This window comes from Heterodontus francisci, chromosome 13 (assembly GCF_036365525.1).
Source record: "Heterodontus francisci isolate sHetFra1 chromosome 13, sHetFra1.hap1, whole genome shotgun sequence".
Classification (NCBI taxonomy): Eukaryota; Metazoa; Chordata; class Chondrichthyes; order Heterodontiformes; family Heterodontidae; genus Heterodontus; species Heterodontus francisci.
This window is the reverse complement of record NC_090383.1, coordinates 10,914,147-10,934,143: the sequence shown is the minus strand read 5'-3', so window position 1 is coordinate 10,934,143 and position 19,997 is coordinate 10,914,147. Positions and strand designations below refer to the sequence as shown.

The following is a 19,997-nucleotide window of genomic DNA, read 5'->3' as shown; positions in this document are numbered from 1 at the left end:
CATCATTGCCACCCGACAGACATTTGATCCAGTTCTTTTAGGAACAGGAGGAGGCTATTCAGCCCCTTGAACCTGTTCCACCATTCCATTAGATCAAGACTGATCTGTATCTCAACTCCCATCGACCTGCCTTGATTCTGTAAACCCTTACCCAACATAAATCTACCACAGTTCTTTCTGCAGAAGAGTAGGTAGTCTATTCCAACATTACACGTTATAAATCGCCAATGAATTTGATTATGTTTACACTCCTGACCACTTTGACATCAGGTAGACTGACTGAGTTCATTACCGATGGGGCCGAGCATGGGCCTAACTGCACAGTATGCCTACGTCATCTGATAACGGTTTCCAGTCCTTAGAAAATTACGCAGTTCTTCTCTGCAACTGTATTTCTTCTTTCTTTCAAGTTCTTATCCTGGAGTTGTTTATAGCATGCTTACAGGCGTCACTAACTTCCATATGTATCAGTTCCATCAGTGATTTCTAACAGTACAATGTGTACAGTACTGGAACATTCACCCAAGCATACCTCTCAACCAACCCAACTTAACCCCAATGTCCCAACATTCAAGAGAGCCACTGAACACCACTTCAGATTCAATTGCTGGGACAGTTACTATATAAGTACAGTGGGCACAGAATTACTTCACTGCAGTGAGTGAGGCCACTTAAGGGGCCTGGTTTTTAAAACAACAAATGTCTGTGCAGCCCATGGAGAAGGCACAGCTATTCTCCTAGTTTATTCTGAAGCCATTTACTTGGATATGCAATGTCATAAGTCCAACCCGAGAAATGTTCTCATTAACTTCCCTATTTCTACTATTTCCTAGATAGAAAATGGTCTCCCTTTACACTTAATTTATAATTATCCAAGCACCCAATTGACCTCAATTTACATTGGGGCCTACGTAGTCTTTCACTGTTATCGTTTGCGAGGCAATGCAAAACTAAATGTGTTTAATAAATGGAAAAAGAGTTAACTAAAAATTTTAACTACGTGATTCACTGTCCCTCTATAGCTCCCAAACATTGAGGCTGGTTTCTTTAGAATAGGGGAGATTAAGGGGTGATTTGATAGAGGAGTTTAAAAACACTTTTTTTCCTTCATGGGATGTGGGCATCACTATCCCTAATGTCCCTTGACAACTGAGTGGCTTGCTAGGCCATTTCAGAGGGCAGTTAAGAGTCAACCACATTACTGTGGGTCTGGAGTCACATGTAGGCCAGACCAGGTAAGGATGGCAGATTTCCTTCTCTGAAGGAAATGAGTGAACCCGATGCGTTTTTACAACAATCGATGGTAGTAACAGCGCCACAAAACTAAGACCAGCTTTCAATTGCAGATTTTTTTTTTTATTGATTCATTGAATTTAAATTCCACCAGCTGCCATAGTGGGATTTGAACCAATGTCTGCAGAGCATTAGCCTGGGCCTCTATTACTAGTTCAGTAGTATTACCACCACTGACTTCCCTGGGACAATGGGACAGAGGAAATGGAAACAGTTTCCAGTGGTTGAGGGGTCCAGAACCATAGGACAGAAATACAAGTTTGAATGCAAGAGATTAACGGCAGATAACAGGCAAATCATGTTTTTTTTAAAAAACATAAAATACACATGATTATTTCTGGCAGTGTAGTGTCAGTGACTTAACCAGAAATGTCTGTCAACATTTGAGTAGGTGGCCTAGGAAAAGATCAAAGTATTTGACAGATTGCTCAGAATCAGCCTAATGAGCACAGAAGTTAATCAAATTTACACCAAGGAGATGGTAGAAAATGAGAAGTTTATCAGAACATTTTTTTGTGGTTCGATGTAATACATAATCCAATAAGATACCTTAAAATACCTTCATCCTTGGATTGCATGGAGTTAAAATGACTGCTCATGTGAAAGATAAAATACCAACATGGGCGAGGTGGACAAGTCATTTAAGTGTTGCAATTCATCCATATGCTCACCAATCAGATCAGCATAGCTCAAAAAATTTAAGCTCCTTTTTGAAAAATAAAAAGATCTTGCACTATGCATTTATGCAAAATTCTACACAATTTTCCAGCGGGCAACTTTCTTGTCAGAACATTTCCCCCAGACCATCATAAGATGATTTCCCCAGTCTACAAAAAAAAAGAACTTGGGCATGAAGGAAATAAACCCCATCAAGCATGCTGCTCAGAATCAGCCCATCACAGATGTTTGGGGTGGATCTTTTTAGAAAAGCAGCATGATAAGTAAACCAGCAAATAAACCACAAGACAGAGACACATTCATGGCGAATCACCAAATAGAAGAACTCTTGGGAGCTGTCAGTTCCTCACAAGTCACAAAGCATTTTGCAAAAACCCCAGTGGCAGCTCACACTTTGAATACTCCATCCAAAATGTTTGCAGAACGTAAATAAGGCATCAGAAGCAATGCTTTAAGACTTTAAACCACCAAACCTCCTTCTTTATGAAACTGCAGTCCCACGTTAATGTTCTAATCATATTGCTGAGATACTTCTGATCTAGGGGCATCATAGATATAAAATCTTTAGGCATTTTACATGCTCTCTGGCAAACTCTTGCAACTTTGTCGTTGAGAGGCTTGTAGCTTGGGGTGGGCATGTCCCCTAAAGTCTGATCCTGATTAAAAATTTAGATTAATTAGACGCTAATTAAATCTCTTAAATACACATTTAAAACGGCACAATGTGCAATGGAGCCCAGCACTGTGGAGATATAAAAGTTGAGGGATGCAATTAATGACTTGCAATAGGGAGGGTACAATAAAGGTGCAAATTGTTTGCAAATAATCCTCCCCGTTCAGTTAACACGAAGCAAACGGCGCGCAATTGCACCGCCCCAAAAAAAAACAAATCCAAATGATGATTCAGCGGGCAAACCCTCTTGTCAAGTTTCTGGAGCTGTGCAGAATGCGGGCCCTGCATCCGCACCCTCAGCAGCAAGTTCTTGGTGCATCGCTGCCGGGGCCTCTGGTACTTGTCCCGATGATCTGGGATTTCCTCCCGGGTCAGCGTTCTACTCGCGCGCCCTGGGGATTCCCCCTCCCGGGTCAGCGTTCTACTCGCGCGCCCCGGGGATTCCCCCGGGAGGGTCTCCCCGCCCCGCGCGCTCCGGGCCCGCGTTCCATTCCTGCTACTTACAACTGCAACATCCACTCGCCGCTCAGGATCAGGGTCCAGTTGGTGTCGCCCAGCGGCTCCACCGCGGGTGCGGCAGCCGCAGCAACATTGCCTGGCCCTGGCTCCGGCTCACAGCGGGCCGAGCCGGCCAGCAGCAGGCACAGGCTCAAAATCCCGGCCACCAGTTCCATGCAACCCGCCATCTTTTCTTCTTAATGGACAAATGCAACAGCAGCAACCACCAAAACAAAAAACGCAGGCCCGTCAAAAATTTTTTTTTAATAAAGCCCGACCGTCTGATTTCAAACTCTCTTCCCGCTTCCTGCAGCACAGCTACTATTTCTGCAGCTACGCAAGCCTCAGTGGGCGAGGTCAGAGTGCCTCAGGTGACCCCGCCCTCAAACATTGATGCTGCATTTAAGTATCCAAATTCACAGTTTTTATGCCTTTTCTTCATAAGCCAATGGATTTTAGAGGGGTGCAGCCAATAAGCATAAAGCAAAGGAAACTTATCAAATTAAAATATTATTATGCTTGCCCACTATGCATGGATGGCCTGCTTCTGTGCTCTAAATTTTCTATGTTTCTATATCCTCCAGATCGTCCGGTTACAAGGGCTTAAGTGTGCTGGTGGACACTACGTGTGCCCCTTTTCCAAGACCACGCGGGCACGGACAAGATCCACATTTGTTTTTCTCTCCGCTGTTTCGGACCTAAGCTCGATGCTGATATGCTGAGCATGCAGTCTCGTTGGCAGCAACAGAAAGTTGCCCATGGCAACTTAAGTTGCATCGAGAATCTTTGACCCTTTTCGAGTAACTGAAGACTTGCCTAATCAATAGGCATGTCTAAAAGTTCACTGCTTCAACCCTCGAGTGTGCATTTTATTACCTAATGTATGTACAAGAATTTTAAAAGTTCCATTTTCACACCAGGGGCTGATTACTGCTGTAATGGCATGGATTTTTCATGAGGGAATGTCTATATCCATCCTTTTAAAAAGGACTCTTGGGGTGACTACAGATGGGAGCATTTATAAGAATTAAACATCTAACTGACCACCACTTAGCTTAGGATCAGAACTGAATGGATTAACGGTGATTGGCAGGAACCCCACCACAAAGAGAATCAAGAGGGAAATTATGTGCACAACAGAACACAACATCCTATGTAGCAATTTCATTATTAAAAATTGCAGAGGGGAGGGAACATCAGCAATTCTTGAATTTAGAGCAAGGAAATGCAGGAACAGGAGTAGGCCATTGAGTCCCTCGAACCTGTTCCGACATTCCATGAGATCGTGGTTGATTTATCTTAACTTCACCCACCTGCCCTGGTTCCATATCTTTTGACGCCCTAGTCCAGCAAAAATCTATTAATCTCAGATTTAAAATGATTAACTAAGCTCGTTATCTACTGATTTTTGAGTGAGAGAGTTACACACTTTGACCACCCTTTGTGTGAAGCAGTGTTTCCTAACTTCTCTCCTGAATGGGCCTGGTTCTGATCTTAAGGGTATGTTCCCTTGTCCTAGACTCCCCAACCAGTGGTGACCTGGTAGAGATCTTTCTGATTGTGAAAGGATTTGATAGACTAGACATAGGGATGTTTCCACTTGTGGGGGAGAGCAAAACTAGGGGCCATAAATATAAGATAGTTACTAATAAATCCAATAGGGAATTCCAGAGAAACTTCATTACCTAGAGAGTGGTGAGAATGTGGAAATCTCTACCACAAGGTGTAGCTGATCTGAATAGAACAGACGGATTTAAGCAAAAGCTAGATAAACACGAGGGAGAAAGGAATAAATGAATGTCCAGATCGGATGAGATGAAGAGGGGTGGGAGGAGGCTGTTGCACAGCCAAAGCACCAGTATATACCAGTTGGGCCAAATGGCCTGTTTTTGTGCTGCAGATTTTATGTAAGAAGAAACTATATAAATATTTGCTATCGCTGTTGGGAGGAAATGTTTTGTGCTTTGAAAACTATGTAGGATTGAGGAAATGGAATGCTTTCCAAATGTTAAGGTCATGTCCCCTGAAAGGAGATATAAGCCACACAAAAATACATGGCAGGGCAGGTCCCTAATTCCTCCTCCCCCCACCCCCATATTCTGCTTATGTGAATACATATCTATACTGTAACTGTGTTACCTACAGTGATAATGACAAAATAATATGCAGTTCATAGTAGGACAACTAGCAAGACAAACTAATGTAAATCAAACATTAATTTCAATGTTAATTTTCCCAACTGTTGTCAATCTGGGCAGATCTGAGGAGACCAGGTTGTGTGTGCTGCTTTCTATATATTAGTATTTATATAACTAATCAATCAACTGTGGCGGTGCACATGGGGAGCCAAAACTAATTATAGTCTTCAGGTTAAGCAAAATTAAAGTGTGTGGATTTCTGAGCCTGGCGTGTAGACATAATTCAGACTCCATTTTATAGTCATGAATTCTGTCTTCATGTTGCAATTATAAATTACCACATTTATAATGAAATCTACTTATGTAAACTTGTCACTCTGTAATTGCACATCAATATTTACAATGGGGATAGTTGACAGGAAATGTGTGCAGACCTAAGGTCTGTAATATATTGCTAGTCAATGTCCTGTGATGTTGCACATGTTAAGGTGTAAAGTGTGTCTGCTTTTTCCATTAACCCATAAGGAAAGATTGGACCCAATTTTAACTCCATGCAAGTGGATGGGTTTTGAATGAGTTACAATCTCGCCCATCGGGTCGTCAACCCAAAAGATAGCAAACAAAAGTGCCCCATTTTGGGAGGGGCACACTTAATAAAACCAAATCATAAAAAAGACAAAGGAAACTTATCAAACAAAATAACAGTGTTAATGCCCGTGTCCACTACATACTCTAATCTCTGTGCTGCCCATCAGTCAAAGACGGTCTCAAGTGTACAGGAAGATAGCGTGTGTTCCTTCTCCGGGTGAAGGCAAGACCCCAGAAGAGAGGTAGGCAGCCAGAGAGACCACCCTCAGGGGCCACGTCCAGAACAGCCCTGTGATTGGGCACCTTGGCTAAGCCCAGGAGCAGATGTACAAGGAGGTCCTCTGACTGGCCTACCCTCCCCACTGCCTCCCCCCAACCCCCACTTCGCACTGAGTGGCTGCAGATCAGGACCGTGAGTCTGAAGTGGAGACAGAAGTTGAGAAGCAGCCCCCTCAAATAATGGAACGGGGGCTGCAACCTCTTGCATCTCATGTAAAATATGGAACATAGCCTCATCCAGGCTGGAAAAGTTAGAGGCAGCCTGGGAGTCTGTGAAGTGGCTTAAAAATCTATGTTTTGGGAGTATCACATACAACACTCTCCATCCCCAGATCGCCAATGGATGCAGGGGAGGAGTCCTGTGCAGAGAGACCTCCACTGGGGTCCTCAGCCAGAAGAATGTAGCATGTTATTTGTCTCTGCTGTCTTTGTATTGTTTTTCTATCTGTCGCTCTTCCTCTTGCTTCTTTATGTCTTTGTCTTTATTTCCTGTCAGATGAGATGTGGAGGTTGGTGTAGCAAGGAATGGAGTGAACATAATTAGTTGATTTCAATTGAGGTAACATTACAGGAAGAAACATGCACTCTTTCAAACCCTCTCTTTCTATTTCACTCCTGAAAAGTTTCTAGAATATAAAACAAAGGCTATGGATGTCTCTTTTTGTTTCCTCTCTCTCTCTCTCTCTCTCACACACACACATATTCTTTAGTACTGACTGATACATCCTGAGAAATTAGATACTTTGCATGTGCTCCAACTGCACGATTCCAAATTCAGCTCACAGGAGCACAGATCTGGGCAAAGCTAATCAACCAGACTTTTGACAGAGGCTGATGCCTTCAAGTAAAAGCCTTTACGAACTCATTAAAAGACACAAAAAGCAATTCAATGAACAAATGTAAGCATGTTATTGGCAAACGCTTTTAAAAAAAATTGTTAAACCCTTATTATGATGATAGAAGTTAAAATCATTCAAGAAAAATGGCAATTGAATTATTTTTTAGCAAGGCATTTGAGAGTGTTCTGGGCTCTGGTGGTCAGATTGTGCAATCCGAATGACAAGTACATGTAGGTGTTTTCGATGGCTCAGAATATGTGGGAGCAATGGCAGCGAAACTGCCATTGTTTGTCATCATTATTCCTCTCAAACTGACAGCAACTTCTGGAGTCTGCACATGTGCAGGATAACGCGGAAATCCAGAAGTTGCTGTCAGTGATTCTGCGCCTCTCCTGAGGTTGCGCTGTTGAAGTCCCCTCACCTCCATCTGCAATCAATTAGAAATCACAGAATTGACAAGAACCTGCCCTTTTACACTATTAGTGTCACTGTAAAAACCCTTGAAAAAACTTTGCAGAATGAGGTGTAAATGAGGTTTTAATGGTACACTAACTTCATAATTACTGCTGAACAGCCTCACTGGTCCTGAAAAAAAATTATATTTGTGAATTTTTCTGTTATGATAAAAATTCCATATACTTTAAAAATAATGTTTAAAGAATAAAACCATTTGTTTATGATATTTCAGTTTCTATATTAAACCCGTGTGCATGGCCCAACAATTTATCTTGCTCTCGGTAAAATTTAATTAAAAGTGAAGAATAATCAGCGCTTGTAACTTCCTAGTTTGCTGCCGATAGGAATATTTGGTGATTGGTTGCTCACCCTGCTCGATGACATCACTGTTGCTGGACGCCTGGAGATCCCCTTGATTTGGCCCCTGATTCAAATTAACATTGGGAAAGAGGAAATTCACGCCACAGAGATCGCTAAATCTTTATGGGCAGCTTTCTTCGAGGTCGGTGGTGAGCACCATCCCCTCACCGCTGACCGCGAAATCCAAATCCATTATATATATGAACATGGGCATTTACAATGGAAAAACCAACACTGAAAGGCATGACAAAATATGAGAAAGGAAATTCCAGCGTGACAAGTTTACATAGGCAGTTTCCATTACAAATATGGACATCGAAAAGTTGACTTGAAGTGTGCACTGATGAATGATTTTCATTATATTAAATACATTACTCGATCCCCTATGGTCTTACGCATTGGGAGTCCAGACAAAGTGTAGTTATCAGGTGAAGTGGGATTAGAAGATGGAGAATCAGTGACAGGTCATGGAGTCACAATTATGTCCCTATTTAGACTCATACATCCCATTCCAGTTCCTAGTGAGCATGGGCCCACAGCTCTAAACTGTCCTAATATGGTACTAAATTGGCATATCATTCAGAGACATAAGATGGTAAGTGCAGAAAGTGGAAATATTGTCTCACTGTTTTGTTGAGACAAAGTAGTGTAAGATGCCACTTTGCTATACCTGACCGAGGAGTACTTGATAATTAGCTTGGTTGGAACAGAATTCATACAAAGGAAATTATTTTTTTTAAGTATATTTAGCAATGCAGGGTATTTACAGAATCATTTAAAGATTTGAAATTTTATTATTTAAATTGTTCTTTTAATTCCTTTACACCACACATGCTTGCACACACATGAAATGTAGAATGAATAATGCAGACACTGGAGAGGCATGAAGTCATTGATATAAGTGAAACGAAATGACGGTGTATGGACAAATGGCTTTTTCCTGATTTTCAAACAAATATTAGAAAATAGATAAAGGAAGATATTATAAACTCATATTTCTGAATGGAACAAGTGTTGGAACACTTACTGCAAAATTCTGATTCTGAGGAAGCACTGTCTCCCTCAGAAAGAAGTCTGAAAGCTCAAAACATTTCGTAATTGTGCACTCAGGGCAACTAAGCAGGGTTGCAACAACTACAACTTGTATTTATATAGTGCCTTTAACATAGTAAAACATCACAAGGTGCTTCGCAGGTGCGTAAACAGACACAAATTGACACTGAGACAAAGAAGGAGAAATTGGGCTGAATTTTGTGACCCCGGCAGGGATGCCGACGCCAGGCCGGAAAGCCGGGACAACCCTCCCATCTGATGTTCGGGAGACGTCCACCACCACCACCCCTGCCCCACACTGCATTTCTCAGTGCTGAGGCAATTAACTGCCTGGCGCTGGAGCTATCGTCTCTTTAAAGATGGGAGCCTGGCACCAAGAGATGCCAGCCATTCAGAGGGCTGGCAGCTCTTCAGCCTCAACAGCACCATTGCGAGCGGTGGCCACTGCTGGGACTGCAGTCAGCCTAGACCAACCAGCACGGAGGAGGCCCTGGAATCAAGGTAAGTTTGTGGGGCTCCTCGGTGATGGTGGTGGTGGTGGCAGATGGGTTGGTGTGGGGATCGTTGGTTGTGAGGGTGCAGGGGGTCTTCCCGAGGGGCGGCCCTTGCTGCTGGGGTTGAGGGTCCTCCGTGGACCACAGAGTGCTTGAACAGGAGGGACCCCCCCCCCCTTCTCCTGAGCCCACAGGGAGGCTGACAACTTTTACTGGGCAATCTCTCCCACATGGCAGAGGGCTCCACTGCTATTAGTAAAATATCAGCAGCGGTGGGGAGAAGCGCTTAAATAGCAACTTACGGGCCTAAGGGCCACTTAAGGGCCTCATTGGCCTCTGGATGGGAAGACCATCCTTGGCCTTTGCCGCGCCTGATAAAATTCCATAGCATTTTATGTCCCCCCCCACCCCAGCTGCCATCTCCAAGCTCACCCCTAAAGGACAGATCAATCAAAATTTTAAGGAGCATTTGAATGGATGAGAGAGAGCTGGAGAGGGTTAGGGAGGGAATTCCAGATCTATAGCCTCGATGGCTGATGGCTACGTCACCTCTGATGGGCCAAAGGAAGCAGAGAATCCACAAGAGGCCAGATTTGGAGAAATGTGGAGTTCTTGGAGGGTTTCGGGGCTGGTGGAAGCCACAAAGATAGGAAAGGGTGGCACCATGGAGGGATTTGAGCACCAAGATGAGAATTTTAAAATCAAGGCGTTGGTGAACTGGGATCGATGTCAGCAAGCACAGAAGTGATGGCTGAATAGGACTTGGTGCAAGTTAGGCTATGGGCAGCAGAATTTTGAATGAACTCAAGTTTACAGAGGGTGGAAGGTTGGAGTTCAGCCAGGGAAGTGCTGGGATCGCACTTGGTTTAGGACTGGACCGTCTGTTTTTTTGAATTTCTAAATTGCAACCTTGGCACCGAAATTCCATTTTAAAAATAGAATCCCTTTTTTTGTACTCCAGTGTCTTGTGATATGGAGGCATTAATTATTGGTGTTATTAGAGCTTCTGGGTGAATTTTCAATATCAGTAAAGCAAATATAAAAATTCAACGCAGTATAAATATCATCATCTGCCCCACCCCCACAAAGCTGGTTTTGTGACAAAGTATTTGGGCAGGATTTTTGGTCCAGCCAGGGGCGGGAATAGAGGTGGATGGAACCCGAAAATACTGGCACCAGCCGTATTCCGGTTTTCCGATCCCATTCCCAACGCCAGCCATTTTTGCCTAGGGGGTTTTGGGGCCGGCAGGGATACCCACTCCCACATGGTGGGTAGCCAATTAGGTTTGTTAAAGGATTTTCCAGTCAGTCTCCAGTTTCTCGAACCGGTGTGGGGGGCTACAGTTTAACTGCCTGGAGGCAGGCACCCAGCAGCAGGCTGGGGTGAGGGGCCAGCACTCCGAGCAGGCCAGAGGCCTGTCCTATAGAGAGGCTCCTCCCCACCCACCCACTCCCCTCCCCCAGTGGCAGCCTGGCTGCATGAACCATTTTTTATTTAAAGTTTCAAAAAGGTTGGTGAGAGGGCACCTCCATGTTGAAGCGCCCTCTCTGTTACTTACCATGCATTTCAGGGTGCTGCTCCTCTCAAGCTGGAAGGCATCTGGTTAGCCCTTCAGCTTTGAGAGCCCACCCACCACCCTTAAATGACAGGGAATCTGTCTCCAGGCCAATTAAGGGATTGCCTCCGTGAATCTCCCAAAGAGTGACTGTCCCCCATCAGAGGCAGGATCGAGACCCGGAAACAGTCCTGACTCTTGTTTCCTGTCCCCGGAGGGAAAATCCAGCCCTTTGTATTTATTTGTGATATGATATAGTTTATTCGATGTACTTTTTTCTGGTCGTTGATATATTTACAGAATCTCTAAATCACAACAGTGACTATACCTCAAAAGTATTTCATTGGCTATAAGGCATTTTGGGATGTTGTGAAAGGTGCTGTATAAATGCAAGTTCTTTCGTTCTTTCTGATCCCTCAACTAACACCATCAAAAACAGATTCCCTGATAGCTCATTCGCTGTTTGTGGTGCCTCACGGTCTACAAATCGGCCTCCATGTTTGCTGATATAAAAATAGTAATGATACTTCAAAAAGGACATGAAGCACTTTGGTATGTACTGAAGAGTGAGAAGGTATGCTAATTCTTTCTTTTCACTGCTGGTAATAAATTAAGATGCTGCATATCAGAATATGCAGCATTCCTAGCTTCATATTAAGTCAATGAACTGCCCACTGCGCAACTGAAGCACCATAATGCCCAATCCACTGAAAATAGCCCCTGTAAATCAAATTTAGCTTCTGCATGGAGAGAACTGCAAACGAGGACAGGACCTGAAATCCACTCCAATGTTGATTTTATGCAAAATGAGAAATTTGAGCCAGAAATGGACACCAAGCCACAGAAGGAGATATCAGGCCAGGTGACCAAAAGCGGTCAAAAACGTAGGCTTTAGGCAGCATCTTAAAGCAGGGAGACTCCTTTATGACAATCATAAAACCTTTATATCTGCATTTTTCATGAATTTTCTGCTACGGCCAATTGGTACTTTTCTGGTTTCAAATGTGTGTTTCTTATCTGCTCCTTCCAACTCTCCAGCTCCATGACAATGCGGATAAAGAGTTAATTCTCCACCAACATGGCAAACTAATGACACCCATTAAAATGCTAGTTTTTAAACTAGGCTAAAAACTTATTAAAACCGTGTCACTTTGGGCTATTTGCTCTGGGCTGGACAACCGCTACTGGGTAGAAAAACAGCAGGCTTTTTACCATTGAGATTTTATTGAAATGTACCAAGGACTCAGTCATTTCCGCATGGTTATTTCGCTGATGCCTGAGGGCCACACAGCAGCTAGTCCAGAATATTGGTAATTGAAGATTTAGATGATTTGGCCTCGAGATCATGAAACAATGGTGTCTGAGGGACCAATTACTCTATTATCAGAATTCATCCAGGAGTAAAGTGCAAATGACAATTGTGTGGTTCTCCTCAATTACTGTTTTAAAAAAAACATTTTAAGCAAGTGCACATAAAGAATAACACCCCCACTGAAGATACTTGTTTGATAAAAGTGAAGTTAGTTAATGGCCTCTAAGTTCATCTTTGTTGAATATTATAACGGCCCATTGTTTAATTTGCATTTTAGAAAAACATTCTAACAAACATTTATTTTATTCAAAAATTGTTTCTGAGCATCATTCATTTTTTTTATGTGGAAGTCTGTTTATGAATCTATGCTATGTTACAATAATATTGGGACGGAGTAAGACCTAAACTGAGCATCACATCTGCTGCGAATACTGTCTAACAGTTTTTTGTTAACTTTTGGAATCCAACAACATAAATTTATAATCTTTTATGCTGCTAAATTGCATGTTAGATTCTTGGCCAGATTAATTCTCTGCTGTGAATTCATGAGACGGGAATTGTAACCCTCACAACCAATTGATATTTATAAACCATAAAATTCAAAGTTTTAAATATTAAAAAAAGCTAGTCAACCGTATTGGTTCCAGACCAGAGATGCGGAAAATTGTTCTGCAGGGGAGCCTCCAACTGGAATAAAATTTGCATTAGTTGTCAAGTTAACTAATACATTGTGGTTGAGTTAGTACATCACTGCTGAGTGCTAAACCTCACTGAGCATGGTAATTGCCCTTTGAACACCATGGCCCAGATTTTGCTGTAATAATAATGTTGAGGCTGTCAATGCTCACCATTATTGTAGGGTAAATTAAACTGCAACTACTGGTATCCTCACATGTAAAGTTAAATGTGAAAATCTGGAGTACTGTTTACAGTATTTAAGGAAGGATGTAAATGCGTTGGAAGCAGTTCAGAGAAGGTTTACTAGACTAATACCTGGAATGGGCGGGCTATCTTATGAAGAAAGATTGGACAGGCTAGGCTTGTATTCGCTGGAATTTCGAAGAATAAGAGGCAACTCGATTGAAACATATAAGATCCTGAGGGTCTTGAGTCTTTGGAATTCTCTTCCTCAAAAGGCAGTGGAAGCAGAGATTTTGAGTATTTTTAAGGCAAAGGTAGATAAATTCTTGATAAGCAAGGGGTGAAAGGTTATTGAGGGTAGGCGGGAATGTGGAGTAATCAGTTCAGCACAGCCATGAACTTATTGAATGGCGGAGCAGGCTTGAGGGGCCGAGTGGCCTACTTCTGCTCTTAATTCATATGTTCATATGTATGAAATCAGGAAGTTGCTGTCAGTGATATCCTGCTCCTCCACAGGGCGCACTGTTGCAGTCCTCACTGATAGATTCATCACTGAACTAAATGCAATGGCGACAACTTGCTGAAAAAATTAGAAAGTTGCTGCATTCAAGAGTAAGTGAGTTTTTAACAAGGAGATAGTGATGATTACTGTAAAAAAAAATCTCTGGGCCTGAAAATTTAGTTTTACAAGCATGGAGTCTCATTCCTTCAGAAGAAAATTAGTGTTGGAGATTTTTTTTAAATTAAAATAATTTTTAAAAACTTTTTCTGTCGGTCTCTTTCATCTCTCTCCCTTAATCCCATCTGTATTTCTCAACTTTTATTTTGCTTTCTGTACACAATTTAAATCTAAATAATGTTTCTTGCTTTACACTTCCTGCTTTGGACTCTGCGTGGCTCAGTAAGGATTCTTCAATCTGATTTGTTGAAGAACCTGGCTTGCTCATAGATGGCCCGTAGAGAGCGCTATGCTGGATCAGGCACCCAATGACAGAAGGTTTCTGCTCAAAAAGGCCATCAAATCTTTGTGGAGAGTTATCAGCAAGGTAAACAGCAAGCATTGTTCCTTTGTCACTGATCGTAAAATCCAGGCCATTATTTCTACTCTGTTGGGTCTATTTTGTACTTGTACACACAACAGAAGCATGGTGGGGATTTGGGTCAAAACTAAGAGAACCAGATAGTTCTCATGTTTAGCAGTAACTTATAACTGGAGCCTTCACTACCACGAGAAATTCATGTAAAGTGTTGCCTGGAGTTGCATTCTTGTTGCATACACCTCCTGACTGTCTAGAACAATGGACTAAATCATGCACAAGAATAAATTTAACATGTAAATTGATATTAGTTGTAAACAAACATTTAACATTTAGCATTTTACAGCATGGGGAAATGCCTAAATGCTCACAAGAAGCTCTTAGGCTGGGAATTTATCTGGGCGATGGGGGTCTTGATGTCCAGAAAAAGAAACACTGAGAACCTTGTGTCGCCTCTTCTGTAGGAGGCCCATAAATCTAGTGCCAATTAGGCACTTAAGTGGACAGGGATTGGCCTTCCATGGGATCAAAGACCCTGGCAGCGGAAGTCCAGCCCAATCAGAGCCCAGCAGCTATTTAACTGAGCAATGCCACTGCGAAGGCGGTGGCTGCTGCTGGTGGAGCACCCACCCGAGGCCCAGGACTGGCGCTGGACACAGGCCACAGGTAGTTCAGGGTGGGAGGGATCTCACAGGCTGAGGGTCACAGCGGAGGGTGTAGGGGAGACAATGGCAAGGACAGGGGATGGCTCTCAGCAGGCCCCCTTTACTTCCCAATGCCAGGTCCCTTGTTCAAGCACAATGTGGCTTTTAACGAGGCAACCCCCGGCACCCCCAGAGCCAGCAAGCAGCCCGCAGGGTTTTCCCTGCCGTGCTTCCCGTGCAGCAACAGGGCTGCCCACAGCACAGCTAATTGTGACAACTGTGGGATGAGGCCCTTAATTGAGTGGGAAGGCTGTTCACAGGCCTTCCTGCCCAGACATAATGTTGGCGGAGGCAGGATGGTGACCCCCCACAAACATCCCACCTGATTCTATGCTCTCTCGCCTCCAAACCTGCCACGGGGGAGAGCATAAAATTCCTCCCTATAGTCACAATGGCATATAATTGGGAAAAACAATTGTTACAGACACGGATGCATCTGCAAATTACAACTTTGGTAATTGTGCAAAAGACCCAGATTGCAATTCCGCTCATGATTTGGGATAAATGCACACACTATTGTTTCATATTTGTAACTACAGAGCAGAAAATCAGGCCCCAAGACATTCTCATGAGCATTTATAAATAGCAAGTTGTTTACTATTTCTGATATGGTTATCAAAAGTATCAAAATTAGATGTTTCTTTGGAATTTGGAGACCACAATCAGACATGGAGTGGAAAAGTTCCCACTTCTGATTGCGGTCCACTTACCTCTGCTGCAAAGTGTCCTTGTGGTTTGTTGGATTCGCCTTGACTGCAAACCTCACGGTTCAATACTGTCTTGGCATGAAGAACAGCAACTTAAACATGGTGCCAGAGAGCAGCAGGTGCCTGGGAAACTGTTTCCTTGCTCCATTAACAATCTGGAAGAGAGAAGGGGGCAAAAGTTGCTTGTTGCAGTGTTATTCTGCTCAAGCTTGAAGGGAGCTTTCAAGATGTCACAACAATCGATTTTGACTTTGTAGAATAGAACCAGAAGTTTAAATCAAATGTTTGTCCTTGCTTCTGATGGGACTTTATTTAAAGGAATCTTCTTTCAGATAAATGAAACCACTATGAATGAATCATTCGGGCTCATTTTAACCCAGCCTGCCTAGCAGAAACAGTTTTTGGCTCTTTACCCTAAGGAAGCATATACTTGCCTTGAAGGGGATGGGTGGGGTTCAACAAAGGTTCACTGATTCCTGAGGTGACAGGGTTGTCCTATGAGGAGAGGTTGAGCAGAATAAGCCTATATTCTCTTGGAGTTTAGAAGAATGAGAGGCAATCTCATTGAAATGTATAAAATCCTTAGAGGGCTTATCAGGGTAGATGCTGTTTCCCCCTGGCTGGAGAATTTAAAACTAGGGGTCGTAGTCTCAGAATAAGGGGGCACCCATTTTGCACTGCCATGAGGAGAAATCTCTTCATTCGGATGGTTGTGAATCTTTCTTTACCCCAGAAAGTTATGGATGCTCTTCGTTGAGTATATTCAAGCCAGAGGTAGATAAATTCTTCAGGCTGGATTTTCCAATTGGGGTTGAGATTCCAATGTCAGAATTAAATGCGGATCCTGCCCTACACCATGGCTTGAATAGTCATTTGATTTTTGGTGAGCTGGCCAATTAGTGGCCAGGGGGCATGCTCACTGTCCAATTGAGGACAGTGGGTGGCCTCCAGATGCCTACAGAGGTGGGGGGGGGGGGGACCTCACAATGGAGGCGCCCTTTGAAGATCAGATTTTTAAAACATTGATTTCAAAACAGCCACAGCTACCAGCCCATGATCGCGGAGGGACAACCCATCCACTGGACCGCCAGCTTCCGCAGCTGTGGTCTGAGACCGTGGCGGGGATCCCTAAGGGGATGAATCACCACCCTCACTCCCGTCTCCTGCCTGGAGGCTGCCTCCAGTCGGCACGGGAGAGCGGCCTTCATAGGCCGCTTAATTACCTGCGTTGGCTACCTGCCATGAAATTCCAGGCACGCCTGCCTCTGGTCCCACCCCCATTGGCCTTCGAAAATCCTGCCCTTGGACTCTAAGGGAATCAAGGGGACTGGGGCAGGGAAGTAAAGTTGATGCAGGAGTTTAGCCATGATCTTATCGAATGGTGGGGCAGGCTCAAGGGATAATATGGCCTACTGCTACTTCTTATATTCTTAAACTGGCAGGCAGGCAATTAAAATGGCCACAACAACTTACCCTTTTTTTTATCATGTTGGCTTCCCGTAGGTTTCAATTCTAATCTTCCCTTTTGAGGAGGTGAGTGGGACACCCCTGGAAAGCAGCTTTGGTCCTTCTTTAAATATGGAGATCAGGCCCCGATGACATCATGACTACAATTTTAACTGAGACCAGGTAGCAAGCAGATCCGGAGCAGAGGAGGCTCAGAAAAGACAAGTCATTTAAAAAAAAAGTTTCCTTTCTGGGAAAGAAGGAGCAACCTTCTAAACTCATGGGAATATATACCAAGTTTAGGTGACCTCTCCTCATCATTTAGACTTTAAGATAAGCCGTCATTCTGGTCAATATATCTTTCCTGAGGTTTGGTGCCCAAAACGGAATGCAGTACTCTGGATGGGGTCTGACAAGGCTCTGTACAACTGAAGCATTGCTTCCTCACTTTTGCATTTAAATTCCTTGGCATAAAGGCCAATGTTTCATTAGCGTTTTAGATTACTCCACTTCCTCAGATTGAACTCCATTTGCCATAGTTCTGCATGCTCACTTAGGCTATTTATATCCCTTTGTAACTTTCATCTCCCATCCATAATTAGTGCCATTTGCAAAGTTAGATATAGAACCCTCTATTCATTCATTCCAAGTCGTTACATTATACGGTGAAAAGCTGAGGCCCCAATACACATTGATGGGCAACTTGTCACATCCCTGCGATCAGAGAACTTTCCCTTTAAGTCCACTCCATCTCCTATGTCTCAACCAATTAACAATCTAGGTCTTAAACTCTGGAATTCCTCCCCAAACCACTCTGTGCTGCTACCTCACTTTCCTCCTTTAGGACACACCTTAAAACCTACCTCTATGACCAAGATCTGTCCTAATAACTCCTTATTTGGCTTAGTCTCAAATTTTGTTTACCAGCGCTCCTATGAAACATCTTGGGATACTTTACTATGTCAAGGGTGCTATATATATATGCAAGCTGTAGTTATTATATCACAAGATTGCCTCCATTTGCATAGAAAATCCTTTTCTGCTCTGCACCCACCAATCTTCACTCCCCCTATCCCCGCCACCACTGCATAAATTATGTTCCAGCTGTGACCAGGAACATGCTAAGGGTTTTTTTCTTCCTGTGCTTTTATTATTGGAATATCACAAGATGTGGGCGTCATTGGCAAGGCCAGCGTTTATTGAACATCCCTAATTGGCCTTGTGAAGGTGGTTTTGAACCACCGCAATCCGTATGATGAAGGTACTCCCTAAGTGCTGTTATGTCAGGAGTTGCAAGATTTTGACCCAGAGATAATGAAGGAACAGTGACATATTTCCAAATCAGGTTGGTGTGTGTGACTTGGAGGGAACTTGGTAGTGGGTACTGTTCCTATGTACCTGCTGCCTTTGTTCTTCTTGGTGGTAGAGGTGCAAGTTTGCAAAATACAGAGCTCATAAATGGCAATTGGGCTTCTGTGAAGCAAGCACAGCATTCCCTAAAGAGCTTTCACAGCACTGAGCGGGGGAAACCTCGTTTACACAAGCACCAGCAGTGTTTATGCTATACTTGCCAATATTTCTGAGAAAATTCTAATTTCTTGCAGTTGCCCGGCTGATATGCAAATATATTTTCTGGTGCTGTTCAAATTAGTTCTGCTTGATTGACTGAAATTTATTTAGAGTGCTGCAAATTTATGAATTATTATTCATTCCTGTTCCAAGATTCTTAGAAAAGGAGAACATAAAGACTATGGGCTGAATTTTGGCTTTGGGGGCAGGAAACAGAAGCCAGGATTATTTCCAGGTCCCAAACTAGCTCCCAAAGCTAGAGGGCCAATCAGAAGCTTTCCAGCTTGAGAGAGGCAGGAGGCTGCAGTGGAGGGTAAGTAACTGAGAGGGTGCTTCAATATGAAGGTGCCATCTCACCAACGTTTTAAAAAATATAAATAAAAAATAGAAAAAACAGCCAGGCCACCACTGTTGGGGTGGGGGGAGGTGGTGTTGGTGGAGATGCGTGGGCAGGGCGGGGGTAAACCCTCTACAGGGCAGCCTTTGGCTGCATCCACACCCTGGCAGTCAGTGAGGGCCTCTCAGCCTGCCTGGAGCACTAGCACCCCAGCCTGCTGCTGGGTGCCCTCCTCTATGCAGTTGATCTTCCCCCAGCATCACATAGGGAAACTGGGGGCTAACTGGAAAATCCTAAGCTTATCACTATCAAGACTCTAATGTTCTTAATGAGCCTAATTGCTTGCACGCCTCATGGGGACAGACAACCCTGCTGCCCCTGAACCTGCATCGGCTAAAATGTCCGACGACGGGAACCGGGTCAGGAAATCAGCATGCTGATTGGCCGGTTCCAGTCTTTTCAGGCACTGTCCACCTCCGATCCCAACCATAGAGTCAATATGAAGGATACAGAAGGAAGCTATTCAGCCCATTGAGTGCATGCTGGCTCTCCGTAGAGCAATCCAGTCAGTCCCATTCCCCTGCTCTATTCCCGTAGCCCTGCAAGTTTATTTCCCTCAAGTGCTCACCCAATTTCCTTTCAAAATCATTGATTGTCTCTGCTCCCACTACCCTCACGTCAACCAAGTCAAATCCCAAACCACATCTTTCAAAGGCTTTTGTTCACCAATGCAAGTTCTCCCTGTGACCGCGTGGGTTTTCGCCGGGTGCTCCGGTTTCCTCCCACAGCCAAAGACTTGCAGGTTGTTAGGTAAATTGGCCATTGTAAATTGCCCCTAGTGTAGGTCGGTGGTAGGGAATATGAGATTACTGTAGGGTTAGTATAAATGGGTGGTTGTTGGTCGGCACAGACTCGGTGGGCCGAAGGGCCTGTTTCAGTGCTGTATCTCTAAAAAAAAATGTTTTGCTTTTCAGCCCAACTGACAATAGACTAAAAATACGTTTTCCAATATAATAGAAAACAAAAAAAAACGTATTTCACAATACATGATTAAATGTAACTTAAACAGTTACTTCCTGTACCTTTAATATTTTTACGTAAAGGCCTCAGCTTTGCGCA

At 43.5% G+C, this 19,997-nt stretch overlaps 1 protein-coding gene across 2 annotated transcripts in view; it reads right to left on the bottom strand.

Annotated features, from left to right (window-relative positions):
* The window catches only part of tmx4 (thioredoxin-related transmembrane protein 4), a 103,401-nt gene that overhangs the window by 37,081 nt on the left and 46,323 nt on the right, over nt 1–19,997 (bottom strand). The window contains exon 4 of one of the 2 annotated variants that reach the window (XR_010976152.1): nt 15,530–15,681. Coding sequence is in view for 1 of the 2 variants with exons in the window: in XM_068044363.1 (XP_067900464.1) it covers nt 3,149–3,330 (182 nt within the window). In the remaining variant the exon portion in view is untranslated. Of the gene's footprint in view, nt 1–3,148; nt 3,504–15,529; nt 15,682–19,997 lie in introns of those variants that run through there. The other variant, XM_068044363.1, reaches the window with a different exon arrangement.